At 40.6% G+C, this 22,056-nt stretch overlaps 1 protein-coding gene across 1 annotated transcript in view; it reads right to left on the bottom strand.

Moving 5' to 3' along the window:
* The window catches only part of LOC128449065 (myelin basic protein), a 62,957-nt gene that overhangs the window by 5,652 nt on the left and 35,249 nt on the right, over positions 1-22,056 (bottom strand). The window contains exon 3 of the mRNA XM_053432065.1: positions 21,864-21,960. Coding sequence (XP_053288040.1) covers positions 21,864-21,960 — 97 coding nt within the window. The remainder of the gene's footprint in view (positions 1-21,863; positions 21,961-22,056) is intronic.

The raw sequence follows: 22,056 nt of genomic DNA on the forward strand, positions 1-22,056 counted from the left end.
AGAATGTTTGGAGACCATTCGCTTGGACATTTGTGTTCTGACAAACGGCCCCTCCCTGATGTGTACCTGTCGCCCACCAGATGGATTATCCTTGTTCAGTCATTTTAAATGCAATTTCAAAAAACTATTCTTCAGGTGGACATGTCAGCTTTTGATTTTGACAGTTTATCCGATTGCTTCCCTATTAAATAGAAAGACCAAAAGATCAAGACACTAAAACATCCTTCAGAAAATGACTTTGAACGTCTTTGTGCGTTGCAACATGATGGGAAGAGGGCTCATAAAAAACATCTAATAATACCTCCTACTTCAGCATAATCCCACGACCCAGATAGTAACAGCAGGGCTCGACACACACCCTGCCCCGCGCTGCTGTACAAAGTACTTTGTGAATGTTGTCTCGCTCTTTGCTTCTCATTCCCACGTAATTACATCCTCGTCAAGGTGAACGAGTTCCCAGTAGAAATTAATCCGATTCTTTAAGGGTTTAAAGCTGCTTTAAGCAACGTTATTATCAGAAAAACAGAAGGTAAATCAATGAAATGTGGAAAAATGTAAAGTTCACAAGGCTGAAGCTTAAACAAATAAAGCAAACTTAAATCATTTTGTGAGTTTTTTTATTATTATTATTTGCAGTGACGCTTTTAGCCCACTTGTGGGAATTGAACATTGTGGCTTTAAAAAATATTGATACTAACGCTAAAAGATGAGCTATTTATTGTTACAATAAGCGTCTGTGCATAAAGATGATGTATGACTTCAACCTGCAGTGAATGGTTTCAAAGTCTCCTCTGTGCTCTGAAAATTCAGTGTTTTGTTTTTTTAAGTGACTGACTATCCCACTCAGCTTGATGCCAGATTTCTCGATAATAGATTTTCTTTTAAGGAGTTTGTGTTGGTCAGCACAGTTCAGTTTTTCTTTTACTTCATTGGCTTGAAATGTTTTTCTTCACTGTGAAAACAATTTCAAGAATAACCTTCAAAAGACGTGTCTTGCTTTTTCAAGTTTCTTCTTAGAAGTCGTGGTTGTGGTAGCCGGCAGCAAGGTGCTGTCATTCTGCATGTTTATTATGTTTTATCGATCTGCTCTCTAGAGGTATTACCATGCAGTTAGCAAATCAGTCAGTTATTACTACTAACTAAGCACTTTATTAAGTACAGCTGAACATCTGCTCATTCATGTTCAAATGGAACATCTGAATGAGGAAAACATCTCAGTGGTATGATAAGTTTGGGTCTGAAAATGCTGAAAATGTGAGAACATTTCAATTGAATGAAGTAAGAATAGCATCCCAGAATGCACTTCCTCAAAACTTGAGGTGGACCGGCTCTAACAACAAAACACCACATCGGATTCACTTCCCCTTTTGCCATGTTTTTCTACAAAGTGCAAAACTTTATCTAGAGTGGAAACACCTAATCTGAAAAGCTGTCAACTTCTGTTTGAAAATTGTGTTGCTTGCTTGACAGACCTAACAATAACAAACAACACCAGTAAAGTAATCCATTCTAACTTATATATTAGCCACAAGTAAACTGTCAACAAAGATAATTCTGTGTCAACTTTTGAAAAACATTGAAGTTGACATCTTTATTGATATCTTCTGCGTGAATGGCTCCTATTTTTTATCCTGATCTATATATATAGGGTTATGCCTTTCGCATGTTAAAAACGTCATAAATTACAGCCCCTTGGGGATTTCCAGGCAGTTCTCTGGAGTTACGTGCATGTCTTAAAGCAGCACTGGCTTCTGATACTGATAATTAGCTGCACTTGTACAAATTGCAGATGTAGCTAATTGCATACTCATACCAACAATCATATAGTGTTCCTAATAGAGTGCTGGGTCATTGTACATGGAGCAGTTTCATAAAGATATGGTCCCCATTGCTCCCTTTTCTGAGCCCAGCACTGCAACTAGCTGCCACTAAAACCACGACAACCTGCCGCAGTCAGTAATACCCCAGTATATCTGCACATGTGTCATGTTTGGCCATAAAAAGCTTGCGTGCTGATGTTGAACTTTGTTGATGAACCAGATTAATTCCTCTTGTTAAAGATGCTTAATGACACAATTGTTGACCAGTGCCAATGAGTCGTAGCAATTTCCGATGTAGGTGCTGGTGCTAGGTTTGGTTCAAAGTTGGGTCAGCTTGCTAACCCTTTAAGAACCAACTACAGAGCCATTCAGCCAAACCGTAATGTCAATGTATACGATTACCGAGCAGCACGTGCAACAACTTCAAGCACAATATCAACATGGCGGATCACAGAGTCACTTCTGCAGTTTTGCTCCAGGCTTTGCAACTGTACAACTGTTTTCAAGCTAGAAAAAATAGGACAAGGTGGTATTATTGTTGTTCTGACTGTATCATTGAGTTAATCACCTTTTTTTAAAATGATTGAATCTCTGCAGATATAACATAGCTTACTCATCTGTACAGTTACCACCCATCATACACAAAATCAAACAATGATCAGAGCTGGTTTAATCTCTGGGTGCCAAAGGAAATCCGTCACATTGAAAAAGATTGTAATGATCCTTTAATTGCGAGTCATGATTGTGATCAGCTATATTTAATTAATCTCGGCTTCATCATGTTTTTTTCTACACACTAAACATCCATTATTAAATTGATCTTGTTAAAGCTGCATCGTTTGTGAAAGATGACATGTAGGAGCCTAATGTCTCTGTGAAAGATTGTTATAATAGCTTTAAGAGTTTTTAATACATAGCCAAATGTGATATAAAACAAGTGGACTATAAACAGCCAGTCCCTTTAATCTATAACATTCCTCTTGTGTATGTTTTATCGAGAGAGACAGGAAATCTGGACAATATCCTGCTGCGTGACTGGTAGCAAGAACTGTAAGTAATGCATCAGGACAAGTCCAGTATGTTAGATAAGAAAGCTGTGAGGACACAATGTTAGGATTTGTTCTTTCTGCATTCTGCCCCATCTACAAACCAGTACACAGCTGCCTGCTTTCTACACAGCTTACAATAACTGTCTATGATGTGTTCCCTGAAGGTTCCTGCTCCCGTTATATCAATTTCTGCTGGTTCAACTCTAAAGGCCAATTTATGCTTCTCCGTTTTGACGGACACGGACAGATAGGACCGCCTTCTTTGCCGTGGAACCTCCTCTCCGGGCTCCACGGAGAGCTTTTCGTGCAGCTCTGATATACGTCGGCATGGCAGAGAGCCTACGGATAGCCATTGGTTGTGATTGGTCCGCTATCGACAGTATTTTCGGAACGACATCATTTCCGGACCTCAAACTTCCTGTTTCATTTCCTATATCACAATAAACCCAAACACAACTACGATTCTACGATTAATGTGACAAGTGTGTCAAGCCAGCGGAGTTGTCCGGCTGACGGTGTTCGGTTAGAGCCCTGACGGCATGTGTGTACGATCACATACGGTTATAACGAACTTTCATAACCGCGCTAGCGTCCTAGCCACCATGCTAACTGCGGTGATAACTGTGAAAAAACATGCTGTCACGACTTTAATTCCACAGCTATCATGACACCGTTTCTCAAATACCGTCAGGTTAGAAGCAAATACTTGATGGTAGTTAGTATCGGGATGCCCTATTGACTGTGTGTGGAAGCTGGGGGGGAAGCTAGCTGCCTCGGTGTAGCTTCAAGCTGTTGAATTAGCAACGCAGTTCCGAAACAAGACCGGGGAACTGCTGCGCTAAGAAACGATAACATAAGCATTATGACCTGCTGGGTGTCACTTTATTTTATTGAGTTGCCATCGTACACTGTGTGTGAGGAAAGCCGGGAGCAGGTAAATAATGAACGTGGACTTCTTCTGAGAACTCATGAGGTAGGCTTCTCTAAACTAGTCTTCCATTGCGCCACCTACTGTTCTGGCGCCCAATTGTTTCAGCAACGGAGAACTATAAATCAAAAAGTGTCCGTCCGATCCGTCCGTCCGTAACGGATTCGGAGAAGCATAAATTGGCCTTTACAGTGCAAGCTATGAGATACAGCTTGCTTACCTGGTTTCAGTGGCTTGGTCACTGATTAGTGATAGGTGTTGTTTGGGTTTTTCCGATACCTGTGCCAGGACAAAGACCTTTTTCTTTAAAATAAAAATAACTCGCTGTCAAAAATAAGAATGGCAAATTTATTGCTTATGCAAATTGGACATTGACAGTTTAAAGTACTTAAAACTGAGGTTACATATTTTATATATATATAAGTGCAAAACTCTTTCTGTTGTTGTGTCAACTTGGGTTTGAGCTACATCTAGCCAACTGAAGGCTAACTGAAGGTCACATGCTGCCAGAGCCATAAAGACTTGTTGCCACCATTAAATGGGATATTAATTAAGCATATGCTGTTTATGTAACCTGTAAACACGACAACTATTTGCGCCAAAGCTGACACACAGCATTCTGTGTTGTGTTTCAGTTCAGTAGGCAAGGACATTCTAAAAGAATGTGTTATAGATGTAGCACAATTGGTTGTAAATGTGGGTTAAATATGTCAAAAGAATGTAATCTCTTAACTTACCTTAATTTGACCAAGAAGGTGCCATTGATATAGAATGTATCTTGGGCCCTGAAATCTTGGTCAATATGTGAATAATTGAATTGCCTAAAAAACGAATTTGTTGCCTTTTGTAATGTTAAATGTTCTACAATTGTTCTACAATACTATACAATTTGAAATAAATTCAAAAATCATGAATGCTGCTTAGCTGCACTGCATGTAATATGGCAGCAACATATGGGCTTCGTCTCAGCAACCCAAACTCTGACAGACTTCCAGAGATCCTGCCAGTAAGTACTGGCTGTGTAGGATTTGGTTATCCAGCCCAATCACAAATACCAGTGAGATTGCCTGCGCTCATACTTTTTGAGTAGGCCAAGGCTCAATATCTTAATTATGGTCAATCAGACACTGACTTGTTTCCTCCATTACTAATCTTCCCTTTCGTTTAATGACATGAGTTCTGCAGTCAGTCAGTCAGTCAGGAAGCGAGCAGACCTGAATCAATCACTCCACACACCCAACCAATTATCATTAATTTAAATTGTCTGTGCCACTCAGCCTGGGAACCAGGATTTATCTCCTCTCCACATTTTAATGTGTATCTTGAAGTAACTTCTCAGATATTAACTGTCAATTTCACGGTGACAATTTATGGTTGAACCTTGTTGTGTTTCCCTTGGAAATATTGAAATGTGTTGAAATAAAAATGTAATTTTTAAATATTATAGAGAAGAAGGCGGGAATCCAAATGGGATGCAGCATGTTTCTCTTTTCTGTCTATTGTCTCTCACTACATTAAAAAACAAACTCCTCCAGCTGCACGGCCATAACTGTTTGGACACTGGTTATTCAAAACAACTTGTAAACAACACTAGGGGCAAATTATCCAGCACTCTGAAGCATAACACTGCAGACAGAAGCCGGGGTCTGCTGAGAGCGTGCTTTCTTCACTTTGCTGGCTCCTTTCATAAACAGTAACACCAGATTTATTAACGACAGTTTTTCAGGAATATCTGTAACTGATTTAGCAGAGGGGTCCTCAGGACACCAGAGGAGAGGAAAGTGAGGTCAGCACCTGTTGCACATATGTTGTTACCGATGCATCGGTAGCGACGCCTGCATTTATTCGCACTTAGAGATACTGGCCTCATTCAACATATGTCTGCAGCTTCTCATGATGTCCTCAAGACACAGTTGCAGTCTGAGGGTGACGATATACTAGCCCGTTACCTCATCTTGATTAAGTCACCAGGACAAATTCAAGATGTCTCTACGGAAACTTAAGCATCAGAATGGCCTAATAATTCTGGTGAAATTATAGGAGACTATGGATTTGATCCGTTGCCTTTGAGTCACCGTCACTTGCGTGATACAGGACACAAAAAACAAAAACAGCCTGTCTAATCTGTTCAGCCAAGAAATTCGTGGAAGATGGGAAAGATCGGCATCTAGAAGGGAAGAGGTATGCATGGAGTGGGTCTCAAGCTCATTTTTCCTCCTCTTCATCAGTGTGAAGAGGATGTGCAGCTTAGCATCTGGGACAACAACAAGGGACTGTGGTGGGACAGAGGCACGGGAAGCATTCCTCTGAAAAAACACCCATCGCTATGTGGCCCCAGACCAAACCTCCTACCCAGGGGCGAAACACTCCCCATGCCACCGCATTCATGGTGGATCTGAAGCACCCACAGGCCTGGAAGAAAAAAGACGCTCTCTGTCTCTGAAACCCCATCTGGCATTCAGGACGTTAGTCCTCCAGAGAGTTTTCTGGACGAGATAAGAGCAGCAGATCCACTCCCTTCTTACAACCCAAGCCATGTTTGTGACCTTTCCAATTCACAGCGTCTTCAAGTGGGTAAGGGCGTTACTCAAAGGGAAAAGTGTTCTGCTGTGATGATAAAGATTAGATGTAGATAAACATCTGTTTTCTCCAAATGTTGCATCAAAACCAAAAAACACTTAGAATGTCCCAAACTGCATCTAATGATGAGGATCCTTTGCCTTGACCTGTGTTTTCTGCTGGTGTTGCAAGCTCCATTATATGCACAGCTGTGTGCTGCAGTATTTATCCAAACAGCTGTGAGGCTAACCTTGCAGCATTACCAAATATAATGAAAGCCCTCGTCACCACGAACAGCTCCTCACAACCATGTGTGACCTGATAAAGAGACACAACGTTTTCTCTGTCTTTTGTTAACACCCATTTCGGCATCACTCTCGTTTTCTTGACAGGAGTGGATCAAACATGTAAAAGGATTTCTCTCACAACAGTTTCAGTGTGTCATTTGTAAATGCAAGGTACACAGTGTCCTTGCACATAATGTGCACCTATTCAAATAACAATAACATACAACATCAAATAACCTGGCTCCATCTCATTCTACTGCTATTACTTTGATGTAGGTCTTTCATTTATGATGGTATAAAACGGAATAAAATGTTTAATGGTGTACCACCATGATAGGAAAACTGATGATTGTCATACCGTGTGCATTTGCTTATGACAGGTATTGAAAAACACACACATACACACACACACACACATGCACACACGCAGAGCTATCTTGGTGAGGACACTCATTGGCATGATGCATTCCCTAGCCCCCCCACCCTAACCCTAACCCTCCAACTAAATGTCAAACTGGTCCTCACAAAGATAGCTGTAAAAGAGAACACACACAAACAGCAGCTATTCGCATTAGGACTAAACTTTGTCTTACATTCATTATGGACAATCGAACCCAAACCTTGTCCCTGACCAATAACCAATGATCAATCCATGCCTAATCTTAACTTTAACCGAACCACTTCACGTTGGACCACTAATCTTAACCAGGATCTCTGAAAACACAAACAAATCGGACTTATTTTCTTAGATCCTGGCTAAATCTCTTCAGTCGGTAAGCTCTGAATGACCATGATCTGACCCCATTAAGAAACAAACCAACAGTTCCCTTGAGATGTTTTACAAGTTATATATACTTCATGATTCATTTTAAGTATTAATATTAATTAGTTGAAACCCCACTTGATATATTCTCATAACTTTCAGGCATGAGAACTTTCTAATTGAATGTTAATTATTTTTCTTCCCAAGCTCGCTCGATGAATTTATCCTGGTGAATTAACACTGTAATTTATCTCAGTCATGACAGCTGTGTTTGTAGAGTATTTCATTGGCATCCAGTGTGAATGGGTCAGCGTGAGAGAAAGAATACTACTCAGCACTGGTTGATGCCATCAGTGTAGTGCTCAGTGACCTTCTCTCACCCATGGAGACATTGGAGTTGAAAAGCAATTTCTACATATACACCAACTTCAACATGGCAGTTGACATGACTAATGTCCTGAAGCCGTACACCTGCAGGCTGCTTGATTCAGAAGCTTCAGCTACGACATTGCACTTTGATTTTTGATAAACTATATCATTCCTAAGAGCTTTTCGGACACAAAACCATCTACAAACATTAGATTTGACGGTTCACGACCTCTCAGTCCGGTTGTTGTCACGCCCTCACTCCCGGAACCCCTCACCCAGACCCGGGTCTGTCCGGGTTCCCTTTCCCATGGACTGAGGGTCCGTGTGCGGACATGAAGCCGAGCAGCGGAGGCTAGCTCCGGGCTGCTTCCTCCAGCTGCTAACATCCTCACTGTGCTGCGTTCCAGGCAACTCGGATATTCCGACCTCCCACCACATAACGAAATCCAGTTTTTTCATCGATGAATAAATAATTTCATCGATGAAATTCTTAATGATCAATAATCGATCGTTCGATTAATTATGCCCATCCCTAGTCAGTAATACTAAGATGGAACATTAGCAGACAAAGCTTTTCTATTGCAACAGGACAGGTCAATAAGCAGTGAAGTGGGACAGATGTACTTGGTGGAGAGAAGGACTGAGGTGGATTCTGACACTCCGGGCGCAGTTCACTGATATGGATCTCGATCTTATCACAAGATGACAGTGTCCCACAATTTAAACTTTTAAAAGAAATACTCAAAGTGAACCAAAATAACTCCATTTGAACGATTATCATCTCTGTGAGGGCAGACAATTCAGGAAAAGGTCAGACATGAACTGATCTGTTCCAAATACCTTATACCACACCTTTATCTGTATATATGAATCTCTGTTAGTCAACTCACAAATGTGATTGGTAGATGTTTACTACCAGATGAAAATTGTCCAAGGCTCAATATGAGTCTAGAGAATTGTAGTAAGCCAACAACTGTCCCCAGTTTGTGAAGATCCAGAGAGATAAACCAAGATTGTTTTCTAAACATCTGGATGAAAAACATTTGGTCTAATTAAATAATTCAAAAACGAAATCCTGGATGCTGGATTTGAAACAGCAACTTGGGAAACAGGTTTAAAAATGAATGTTATGTTGCAGCGGAAATATTATCTTTCATACAGATGGTTAGAAACATATTTCAGTTTTTTGAAAAATTACAGGTTAATTATCCTTTAAAAAAAATTGATATGAATCACTTCTACTCAAATGTATACACAATATAGATGGGTGAAATTTAACAGAAGATATATAGTCAATGAGATCCATAGCTCAGGCTCATGTGACTACATATACAGTGCCTTGCATAAGTATTCACCCCCTTTGGACTTTTCTACATTTTGTCATGGTATAACCACAGATTAAAATTTATTTCATCGTGAGTTTATGTAATGGACCAACACAAAATAGTGCATCATTTGGAAGTGGGGGGAAATATTACATGGATTTCACAATTATTTACAAATAAAAATCTGAAAAGTGTTGAGTGCATATGTATTCACCCCCTTTACTGTGAAACCCCTAACAAAGATCTGGTGCGACCAATTGCATTCACAAGTCACATTTGCAAGTCACATAATTAGTAAATAGGGTCCACCTGTCTGCAATTTAATCTCAGTATAAATACACCTGTTCTGTGACGGACTCAGAGTTTGTTGGAGATCATTACTGAACAAACAGCATCATGAAGACCAAGGAGCTCACCAAACAGGTCAGGGATAAAGTTGTGGAGAAATATGAAGCAGGGTTAGGTTATAAAAAAATATCCAGAGCTTTGAACATCTCTCTGAGCACCATAAAATCCATCATAAGAAAATGGATAGAATATGGCACAACCGCAAACCTACCAAGAGGAGGCCGTCCACCCAAACTGAAGATTCGGACAAGGAGAACATTTATCAGAGAAGCAACCAGGAGGCCCATGGTTACTCTGGAGGAGTTGCAGAGATCCACAGCTGAGGTGGAAGAATCTGCCTCAATGCAAAACGCTATGTGTGGCGAAAACCCAACACTGCCCATCACCCTGAGCACACCATCCCAACAGTGAAACATGGTGGTGGTAGCATCATGCTGTGGGGATGCTCCTCTTCAGCAGGTACAGGGAAACTGGTCAGAATAGAGGGAAAGATGGATGGAGCCAAATACAGGGAAATCCTTGAAGAAAATCTGATGCAGTCTGCAAAAGACTTGAGACTGGGGCGGAGGTTCATCTTCCAGCAGGACAATGACCCTAAACATACAGCCAGAGCTACAAAGGAATGGTTTGGATTAAAGAATGTTAATGTCTTAAAATGGCCCAGTCAAAGCCCAGACCTCAATCCAATAGAGAATCTATGGCAAGACTTGAAGATTGCGGTTCACAGACGGTCTCCATCCAATCTGACTGAGCTTCATTTTTTTTGCCAAGAAGAATGGACAAACCTTTCCATCTCTAGATGTGCAAAGCTGGTAGAGACATACCCCAAAAGACTTGCAGCTGTAATTGCAGCGAAAGGGGGTTCTACCAAGTAGTGACACAGGGGGGTGAATACTTATGCACCCAACAGATGTCAACTTTTTTGTTCTCATTATTGTTTGTGTCACAATAAAATTTATTTTACAACTCCAAAGTACTATGCATGTTTTGTTGATCAAACGGGAAAAAGTTTATTTAAGTCTATTTGAATTCCAGTTAGTAACAGTACATAATGGGAAAAAGTCCAAGGGGGGTGAATACTTATGCAAGGCACTGTATATTGATTACATAGTATATGTGCATAATGAAAAAAAATGAAAGTCACTAAAATTGGTATGCTGAATAATCCCTTGGTATATTTAGAATGTTAGGTGACAAAGAGCAAAGAACAAGACAACAATGAAGCAAAATCCATTAAGGAACTGACACTGGCTCATCCACAGCTGCACTTCCTGTTTAAGTGGGGTTTGTTATGAGACTCTTCTTCACTTTGTCTTGTGGGACATATGGGATACAGTGGCTAGGGTATTACTGTAGTACTCTTGGTTGTCTTTCATCCCCTCCCCTTGGACTCTTCTCACAGACCTAGCTGCTAACACACACACACACGCACACACACACTTGTTTGTACAGCTATCTTAGTGAGGACACTCATTGGCATAATGGGTTAGGGTTAACCCTTACCATCCACACTAAACGCCTAACCCTAACCTAATTCTTACCCTAAAATGAAGTCTTAACCCCCAAACAGTCCATTAGAGGGGGGTCACAAAGTGAAGACTGACCAAAATGTCCTCATTTTCCCAAAATGTAGGTTGTAGGCTCAAACTGGTCCTCACAAAGATAGCTGTACAATAGTACACGCGCGCACACACAGAGAGATTGTCCTGCCAGATGGTCGAGGCTGGATGACGTGGTCTCTTGAACTCATGGGCACACGGAGGCACAATCTGAGACATGGCACATACACACATAGAAGCAGAATGCACATATAGATGATTTCTTTCCACATTAAATCCATCAGGAAAAAAACTGCAGAAACGAGGGACGGAACATGCCTGTATAAACTGGGTTGAATCTGATGGCTGAAGAAAACCTGTGCATGCCCTACATGGTGTAGCTTTTGCATGTTTGAGTAATCGTGAGATTCATTCATCAATCTGACAGAGAGAGAGAGAGAGCGAGAGAAACCCTGAGACAAACTGTGAAGGGATCAGAGAAGAGAAAGTAAGGTGAGAGGGGACCGAGAGGGAGAATGTGAACAATGGTGTCAAACCAACGAACACTGGTCCAGTGATGAATGCTGCCCTTTAACAATCAGAGCTTTTGAGGGGGGAGGAGAGGAGGTGCTCCCTGTTGGCAGTGCCAGGGCCTGTACCAGCTAGAGTCAGCCCGCGCCACAGAGACAAACGACTGAGCCACTGCACTTTTACAACTGTTCAACTAAGAAATGTACAGCAGAGGAACAAACTCATACATTATCTCAATACTGTGTTGTAGGCATAGTCAGCAGTACATACACGTACAATCGAACAGAAAGATGTGGATCTGCGAAACCCACAAGCAAATAACATATTTTTAGTGTAGATACTAGGATGATACGGTACACAAACATTCTATACACCGGTTCAGTAAGTTTTCTGTACAGCCAAAACAATATTCTTTTCCTAGAACTAAATCCAAGAGTACGTACGGAGCTCAATGACTTATGTTTTGAAATTATATTTTGGTTTGGGTCGTGTTTGGTCATGTTGGCAGGGATTTCCACTAACACGTAACAAAACAATGGGCTCATGTTGGATTTGGACAGAGTGCATCTCGGGCTCAGCAGAGCTAGAATTTCACAAATTGCAAAAAAAGATGTGGCCCGAAGGAGCTGCTTTATTTAGTTTAAGACATGCATTCGTTCCAAACCAATAGGCTCATACCGAAAATGCTCGGTACAAGTACGTCTTCCATTACACCCCCAATTAGATGGCGTAAACCTATGAGGATCTAGTTTAAGTCAAACAGAGCGTGACAAGAGGAAGGAGAATATACAGTAAGCAATATTTACTCATATGATTATCTGGCTCCACAGTGAAATTTGAACTAATAGGCACAAATTCAATTCCAAAATTGACAATGAATTCCAACTCAGTGCTGACTTTGTAATATATCTGATGTTTTAAACTCACTGATCAAAGATCTTTTTAGCAATTGATTAAATTAATGTATTTACTTGTTGTTATGAACCCATAGAGAAGTATCACCAAACCTAATTTGTTTGCTTGCTTCCTCTCTACTATGTGACATTGCCTGTAAGCTGATTGTTGTGTTTTTACTATATGCAAGTTTACTGCCAAGGTTCTCTGCCACTGCTCTTATCAGTGTGGGTTTTCAGCAGCAGCAGGCAGATGTTTTCTCTCCTCACCACAAGGGATAACTGTTACTGTCGACAATATATTCTAATAAGAGAAGAGATGTGTGGGAGCTGTTCCAATGACAGATTAAGACTTAATGGATGAATATCAAGGGAGTGAAAACAAATCTGCACCATGATAAACAGGGTTCAGCTGCTGGAGTAATGATGATGCTCACTGGAATATAGTTCTGAAATGAAAAGAAAACTTCAAATCCCTTCATTATTTTGGAGCCACAGGTTGAATATAAATCTTAAGTGACAGTCTGTTATGTTTATATGACTCGGTGTAATTGATGTACTTATGTACTTATCTGCATTAACAAGTCTTTGATCAAAAATATCAAAGACTTGTAAAGTCAAAGCTGTATGAATATAAGTTATAGACTGGTTTGGATTGGAAGCCCAATGCACGTACAATTGTGTTGTTTGCATAAAATTGTTTACTTGATCAGAAGGATAGAAATGGCAGAGACTATATCAGAGATACACCTGATACATCTGTTTAAGGCCACCCTCCTGATAAGGCCTGGTCTACTCTGATTGGCCAACTGCGTGTAGGAAATGTGACCTTCCACTCTCGCTTTACTTGGCTTTTTTAGGGGACGGACCAGACTAGCCCTTACACATGCATTATGCAAATGTGGGCCATTGTGGTGTAATGTGAAATCACCATATCCCGGAAGTACTGGCCTGATTGTTGGCACAGCATTCGAGGACTTTGGGCTTTTTTACTTTGCAGACCTTTTATGTATACAAAAAACATATAACACACTAAAAGGAAAGGAACTAAAATAAAAAAAAAACAGGATGGCACAGAGTTTAAAGTTTAAAAACTTAATTTTCATTCTCATGCTTTATTCAATCATTTTTGAATGCATGTGATGCATTAGGCAAAGCACTTTAATCTGCCTTATGGTATAAAATGTGTTCCACAAATACACTGGCCTTGCCTGAACAGCAGCATCTTGAGAAAAATCTGCCGCCTGATAAACATTAATTAGTGCTTGAGGGCGCTCCAAAGCCAGCTCCATAAGATTAGTCCAAAGAAAAAGGATTTTGTTTCTATGAAGGTAATAATGAAAGACTTAATGAGATACTAAGCTGTGCCACTCTAAAGACAACTAGTGGATCTGTGTGAGGATGGTTGTTGAGAGGTGTGGGATGTGAGTGTGATGGAGTGAGCTGTTTGGGGTACAGCAAAACCAATCCATAACACTTGTTCTTTTATCCAAAGAAAAACAATATTACTTTCTGTGTTTAGGGCAAACAGGACAGCCAGCAGATTAAAGAAGGGGAAAAGAATAACAATCCCAGGGATAAAGGCAGAAGGAGCGTGCAGAGCAGATGAAGGGCTTGTGAGTAAATGAAAACCAAGCCGTACATCACAGACAGCGCTCGGTTAACACCGCCATGCCACTGTCAATCCTCAGACACCAAAGCAAACATGCACAAGACTTCATGGGGGAAAATATAATTACCAGAGCATGTTTTAATTATCTTTCATTTTGGGATGCTTTGTGTTTTCAGAAGCTTCTCTACAAAGCTTGCATTGAGCAGTTGGTGAGCTTCAGCTCGCCCCCTCGGCTCGGCCTCAGCCAGCGGTAAAGAGGAGCACTTCTAACACGGTAACCCTCCCAGGCTTGGACGGGATCACTGCAATCAGAGAGGTCTCTGATCCACCCATTACGAGTGGCCAGTGGGTCCCAAATATAATTAGTGTTGGAAGCACGCATGGTATGAAATGAGTGATAACTGGCTCACATCAATATCGTTCAATTTCCCTGATAAAAGCTCCAGAGAGACTTTGAGAGGGGGACGACTCCGAAATGAAGTCAGATCACCAGGGGACAGTCTCTTATCGGGTTACGTGCATAACTTTATCAGCTGCTTGCTTTTCTAGTTTTTCCATCTAATGCTGTTCTTTATTTAAGCCTCTTTTTTAATTTAAGACGGTTTAATTTACTTTGTCGTTTGCACTGTCAGGAGATTTTTTTTACACCTTTACAATAAGTTAGATGTGGCTATTTTTTAAAAGTCAATTTCTTAAACTATTCTCCTTCATTCCCCAACAATGGCCTTTCTTTCAATGTCTTTGCATTCTGTGGCTGTCTCCATCTATACGTAAAATACTTTACTGTTACGCCTTTGCCTTTGCCTTGGGAGATTCACATTGAGTTAGACAGGAAACAAGATGTGCATTAGTGTACTGGATGAGGAAGAGAGAGGCTGGGGTGGATTTCACATACTGCAGAAGATGACGCTCGGTCCCCTCTCTGGGACCCTCCTCGCAGTCACCTCCTCCTGTCTGGACCACTGCGCCGGAGGCCTGGCCAGATCCTCAGACAGTTTGTCCAGAGCTCAGCTGCCATGTGTTCTCACCTGAACGAAGCCCTAGCAGCACCCTAACTCATTCTTCACTAGCTACTGGCCAAGTCCCATATCACATGCAAAGTCCTCCCCCTTACCAATAGATCCCTTTATGCCCTGACCGCCCAGCAACTGACCTCCTCCATCCCCACTCCACCCAGAAAATATACCTGCTCACAAAGGCTTTTGACCACTGGTTTCTTCCTCCCTGGCGAACATTATACTACTAGTACTTTTCTGCCCTCAATTAATTTTTATTTATATTCTCATTTCCTAAATTGGTAAAGTTACAGGCACTACATAAATGATGAATCAAGCTGAACTAAAACCTCAAGGGTGTCTTTAGTGTTACTGAGCAAAGTGCATTGTGTGTATCTCTAAACAGTTCTCTTTCCATAACACATAACAAACAGTAGAGGGCCAATCATGTAAGTATTTTGAACGGAGCATCAGGGTTAATAAGCTTCTTACAGGTTTTAACCCATAGACTCACATCACCCAGATCTTTGCTTCTCTCCACTTGCTCCCTCTCCTTTTTGGAATTGATTTAAATATTTTACTAATCACTTTCAAAGCATGCTGGGGACTAGCCCCAAGATACATCATAAACATGTTGACTCCTTCTGGGCCTAATCGGAGCCTTGGATTCTCAGGTGGCCCCCGGCTGGCTGTTCCAAAATCGAGGCTGAAAACTAAAGGTGACCGTGCTTTTCCCTTCATGGCCTCTCAGCTTTGGAACAACCTGGAGATAAGGCTCGCAGAGTCAGGGACTTCTTTTAAATCTCTCCTCATTTTTATAGACTGACTTTCATGTGAGGTCGTCTTTTTATCGCTCTGTTATGACCATTTACTTCTGTAATCGATTTATTGTTATGGTCCTTTTACGGTTTTTCTGTAATCAAGTTTCATGTCACACAGTCGTTTATCTGTTTATTTAATTGAACACTGCTTTGTTGTCACATTGCATGAATAGAGGTCAAAAATTGCCGAGGGAGCCTTTTAATGATTAAAAATATGCCACGATCAAGGATGTGAATATTAATTATTTCTAATCTTTCATTGTTTCATTTTTATTATTATTATTATCCCACTTTATTAAGTACAAACACTGTTTGCACCTTGCAGAGTACAAAACAATGACTAGGTTTATATGGAATTCAAAGTGAAGTACAACCTAATTTATGTTTACATTAGAATAGAGGTTAATCACAGCAGTATGGGTATACAGCACACACACGGCTTTCTGTAGATTACTCTTCTAACTGCATGGGCTCTTTTCAAGATATAATAAAAAGCTTTGTTTCATTTCGTTTCTTTGTTTCTACAGAGAGAGAATATAGGGGCATTATACACACCTCGTTAATTATTTTTGTCAAACATTGGAAAAGAACAGAAATTGTGAAAATACGAGAAAGGTTTTTTAAATCAACCATTGAATGAAGTGTTAAATGTCCCAAAGATTTTTAAGCCCTTTTCAAACCTAATCCCTAAGAGAGCATGGATTCTCTCACTCAGGACCGGTTTGACTCCATGAAGGTTCTTTGCTTTCTAGCTCTCCTCTCTCTTTCTAGTGGTGAAACAGTACTCCATACTGGGAGGGATTAACTTGCTTTAAAAGCCTGTGAATGCTTAAATGAAAGATAGAATGTATAGGGATAATTAAAGATACAGTGCTACTGTATGGTCAAAGCTCCTCTAATACACCCAAAAAAATGCTTTTTTGATATAATCGATTCTTTGCAGGAGAACAGACTGACCCACTATGTAAGAGCTTAGGTAACCATATTGATTCATCTCATTAAAGTGTTATTCGTGAGAATGTGCAAGGTGAAGGAGACTGAAGCATAACAACAAAGTCATTATACAAGGAAAAGTCAATCCTTTGGAGCCAGATTGCCTCAGAGAAAGAGTAAGATTTTTTTCTGAAAGATGGCTTCTCTCTTCCCTTAATTTAAGAGAACTATATCACTTTTTTGACAGTTTTAATAATTTGTATTACATTCATTCTAATGAAAACGTCACATTCCTGCCAGCCATTTTGTAATGTATCCTCTGACATCTGATGACTGTGAACTTAATGCTAATTTTAGATTCGGATTCTCCTGTATAAAGAGGCAGAGGACACGATGGCAAAAATCTTCCTGAAATTGCTAAATTAACTTAACCCAACTATCTAATCCAACTGGAATTTTGGTGAAAATAATAAGTGAGCATCACAGAGGAACAAGAAATAATCCCCTGAAAAAATGAATCAATAATGTGATTGTTTATTGTATATTGCAACACTGTAACTGCTTCGTAGGACTGCAATCCATGCTGGTAGGTTCGAAAACAGCTACAAATATTTGTCTTAATACTTCTGAAAGAGGAATAATAAATATTTGTGATCCATTTCACTTTATGATTACTTCTGGAGTACGCTGATTGACTAGGAGTAGTTTTTATAGGGTAAAAAAAAAGCTTACTTAACAGGACACCTCTGAGAGAATTGTCTAGCCCATCATCTATATGTTCACAACAAACAAAACCATCTTCAACCCTTGCCCTACATTGGCTTGTCAAGCAAACATTGCTAAGTCCATCCCAATGTTCTCTGGCACTCCTGAGTTTCTGTCCAAAACTGCTGTTGGCTTCTCCTCAGGTCAGCCTGTGGAGATGAAGAAACTGTGACCCAGACAGAGTCAGGAAAGAACAGGCAGTCAGACAGAGAGAGTGGGTCTGTTTTGCCGAATGGGGGTTTCAGGCTGGGCCAGGTAATGGGGCTGTAATGGGCTTTTAAGAGCTGCAAGGCCGATGGTGGTGTTTGCTATTTAATGGAAAAGCACTGCAAACAGGAAGTGCTGCATGGAGACATCCCCAGACACTGGACAGGCCGAGATGAGTCATGACGCCTGCTGATGACAACCACACCAAAGCAGGCTCCAATAAAGCGCCGCTAAACTGCCCGTCATAAACCACTCACGCTGTGTCAATTTGGTGCAAATTCCTCGTATTTCCTTTAGCCCGCGCTGCGAAGGAACCTAATGGCTCTAGATTAGTTCAGCCTTGATGCACAGATGAGGGGAAGGATTTAATGTGTCTAACAGCAATGTTCCCTCAGTCAAAGTTAGAAAGTTAAAACAAAACTAGAGAGCAGTGCTGACTGAGCATTGATTAAACATTCCACATCAAAGTGGAATCTGCAAATGAATACTCAGAAGTTTTAAGCAGCTTTTCGACCAATAACTGAGAAACGCACAACACGTCAGAGCTTTGATTTCCACTTACCCCTCCAGAAAACTAATTAAGACAGGCTACTCATTACGCAAAGCTTCTAAACTCACCTGCCTTCATTTAGAAGATGAACCAACCAAAATACTAAGCTCATTATTTCTCTTCATGCTGCACAGCTCTGTAATGGTCAATTTTAAGCAACTGTCTGAGAAAATCTGAATAATGCAGTAAGATCGTGTGTTTGGTTTTTGCTTTTTTGCTGCTTTCCTCCCGTTTTAAAGATTTTGCCACTTCTGCATCCTAATAAATTTGTGTTTTTTATCATGAGTTGCCAGAAGCATCTGAGGAAGTAGTCACGTTTCATCACTGGTGATGTAAAGCCAGGAGACAAAGGTCACTGAAGCATCAAACAACCCTGATTAGTAACAAAGTTAGTTTCAGTGGGTCAGATAACTTCTTGTCCCTCCTCTGATAATACATTTTCCCCAAAGGGTACAAGTGTGCTGTGTGGGTGGCTGCTTTGAAGTATTGCACGTGTCAATGGTGGATCCGCAATGCTTGCCCCATGCTGACAAGTGTTAAACACAAGGGACAATAATTAGCTGCAGGAGAGGAAGCGTATCAAGTAACTAGCTGATCAATCTGATGAAGCCTCTGCTAGGTTTAGCTTTGCTGTTGATAATAAAGAATAAGTGAGAACAGCAAGTTTGTAATACATATTTCTTTTTGCACCAGGAGACACGATTATTCTGCTGTAGAATAAAATAAGAAAACACAAATTCAATATATACACACACACACACACACACACACAGACACACACACACACACACACACACACACACACACACACACACACACACACACACACACACACACACACACACACACACACACACACACACACACACACACAGAGAGAGAGAGAAGAACAGTGCAACTTGGCTGATAAATAGTTCGAGCATAATATTAGGTCAATATTGACATTTCTTTGAAAATCCGTTGGTTAGTGCGCAACACCCCCTAATGCAGACTGAATGATTCTGCATTGTTGTATAATCAATCAATACTGCTCTGTGTGTATCAGAAGACCTGAACCAATGGAATAAACACAATCAGTGTGTGTGTGTGTGTGTGTGTGTTGGTAGTTTACATTCAGTAGTGTTGAGTAACCAGGTTGTAATCACTCTCGGCGGCTGTCGCCAATAGTCTGAACAAGACTAAAGTTGATAGTGGACATCTAAACGACTGGATTTTTTGTGATACTTTTTGTAGGTGTTCTGGGTCCAGACAAGAATCAGTTGGCTAATCTCTAACCTCTATTAACAGGCATCTGAATACGGACGGTTTCCCAGTGGGAAACTAATACCTGCTCGATTGTGATTGGTCAAACCAGAAACTGAGACCAGAAGGCTTTCCCTCCCTTGCAGGTACTGCATATTCAGGTCTCTTTGAGCTGTAATTAACATCTTCAAAATCCCTCCATTAACAATCTCCATGGTTACTGACACTTGTATGTAAAGAGCCAATTTTTTGAATTCACATTTGTAGTTTAGCCAGAAGACGGAGATTGGGTAAATTAGCTGTAGCTGAGTAAATTTGCTGGTGAGATTGTTGCCAACTCTTGCATATCTTTTAGTTTGATTATTGGAGTTATAGCCTAAAGAAAAACTGCAGCTCCTGTAAAAATTGCACTTTGAAGCAAAAGTTGCAATTTCAGCCCAAGCATTAGTTGATATACAGCCCTTGTAGAGGTAGTGGTGGTAAAACCTAGAATGTATGCTAGTGAGATTCATAGTCCACCATATATCACAGGTAATTGTGTCAAATCTGCAGTTTGTGTCAAGACATTCTATCTAACTGTGAGGTGCCCTGTGAAGAAGAGAGCTCTACAGGAGAGGGACAGTGAGGATTTTAACACTCACAATGGCTGCTGTCTCTGCATTGGCAGATACGAGCAAAAATGCTTTAGCATCAGACATTTACATCTCATGCTGTTCCCCCACGCACATTCAAAGAGGCTTACACAAACAAACTATTATTTCTCCTTTGCTCTTGCAGTTTGTTAATGTGGCCAAATCCTTCCCCTCTCTTGCATTTCTCCTCAGCTCACCCTGAAAACAATGGAAACTGACACAGAGACAAGAAAACTGCACTTGTATTCCGTCCCCCTATCTCTTGAATGCTCCGTGTTCCTACGAGACAAACGAGGCTAAGGTATTGTGGGTTTCATTCTCTCGCAGAGTGAATAACCAGCTTTCCTCCTCCCGAACCTCTGTCGCTCCTCATTACTGGGTGTGATTACTTTTTTTTGGAATGCCACAGAGTTCAAACAAGAAGCCACGAGAAGCCAAGTCGGTAGATGATGTTTGGCTCCGGGTGGTTGGCCACAGCACAATATTGTATGCAAGGACAAAAAATGTATAATTTCCCTCACTCTGAGAAGCGCCTGAGGCTGCATTTTCACTCCGTTCCAATCATCAAAGTTGACAAAGAGCCTACAGAAGCTTCAGTGACACTAACGGCTTCATTCACAAAAGAAAAAGACAATAAATCAGTCGATTTCATAGGAAATGTCTCATAAACTTGTGTTTTATCTAAGGTCTTAGTAGAGCTAATATTTCTTAATATTTCACATACATTATCTTGGTCCATTATGAGCAATTTATATAAAACAATCTGCTATACAAAATAAAGTGCTTAATTTACAATATCTCCGCAGAAGGTCCATTTAAATCTAAGATGTTGCTTCATAGAAAAAAAGACAATTCAGCAAATTTGCACGAGCATTGAACATTTTCTTTGTCCTCAGGGATAATCCGCTTCATCCCATATTGTGTACAAAAATATCCAGCGTTGAACTCAATGAGCATAGTGCCAACGTACAGAAGGCCTTTGTTGTGGATCGGACTCTGCCCTCATCTGCTGAGCTGTTGTATTACAAAGGAACTTTTTAACCCCTGCCCTTAAACACCACTAACACATCACAATGAACGGGACTGAACTTCTCTGAGAGCAGAACTGTGACAAATGAGATGTTGAGTTGAGTGGAACACTAACTTCGAACATTTTTCTCATAATGAGGAATAATAACAGTCTTACAAAAACCACTGTGTTTCATTCATCTTTGGTAAGAGCGAACTTTTTAAAGGTCAGCCTGTTCACTTCAGTCGAATGATGCACTGCAGGAGTTACTGTGTTCATGATAATTTAAGGTTCCACTAATTTCACAGTGATACATTTGTCATATATGATTTAAGACTAAGCCCTTAAAAAGAACCACATGAAAGAAAAACTAAACTTTTAATTATGATATCCCGAAAAATCGTAAAAGCAGTAAATATTAACCATCATTGAGTGACAATGTTGTGATTGCATATTCATATTTACTGAACACTAATGCTCTTCTGTACCAAACCACATTCCCTGATTAGAAATTGAGCACATAGGCTATAGAGGCTGGTGCAATACGATAACTGAGGAATCATCAGTCACATTAGGCAGCAGGACAGATTCTATTGATGGGGGTTAGTCTGCTCAGGGTGGTGGATTTTCCTGATCGTGCTTACTTCCACCTCAATATGCATGTATTGTACATTCAAGACGTCTTACCAAAGACTTCATCTTGCGATTCAGATTCTGCTACTGCTGCTACTGGTACTGGTGCTGCTGCTGCTGTCGGTGCTGCGTTGGGTTCAGGTGAAGAAGCCTTTAATAGGAGGACAAAAACAGATTTAAGAGGTGAGGCGCTGAGGTACCATGGCAACAGAGCAAAGAATGAGACAGCCACACAGAGAATGAGCGA

Source organism: Pleuronectes platessa, chromosome 10, assembly GCF_947347685.1.
Source record: "Pleuronectes platessa chromosome 10, fPlePla1.1, whole genome shotgun sequence".
Classification (NCBI taxonomy): domain Eukaryota; kingdom Metazoa; phylum Chordata; class Actinopteri; order Pleuronectiformes; family Pleuronectidae; genus Pleuronectes; species Pleuronectes platessa.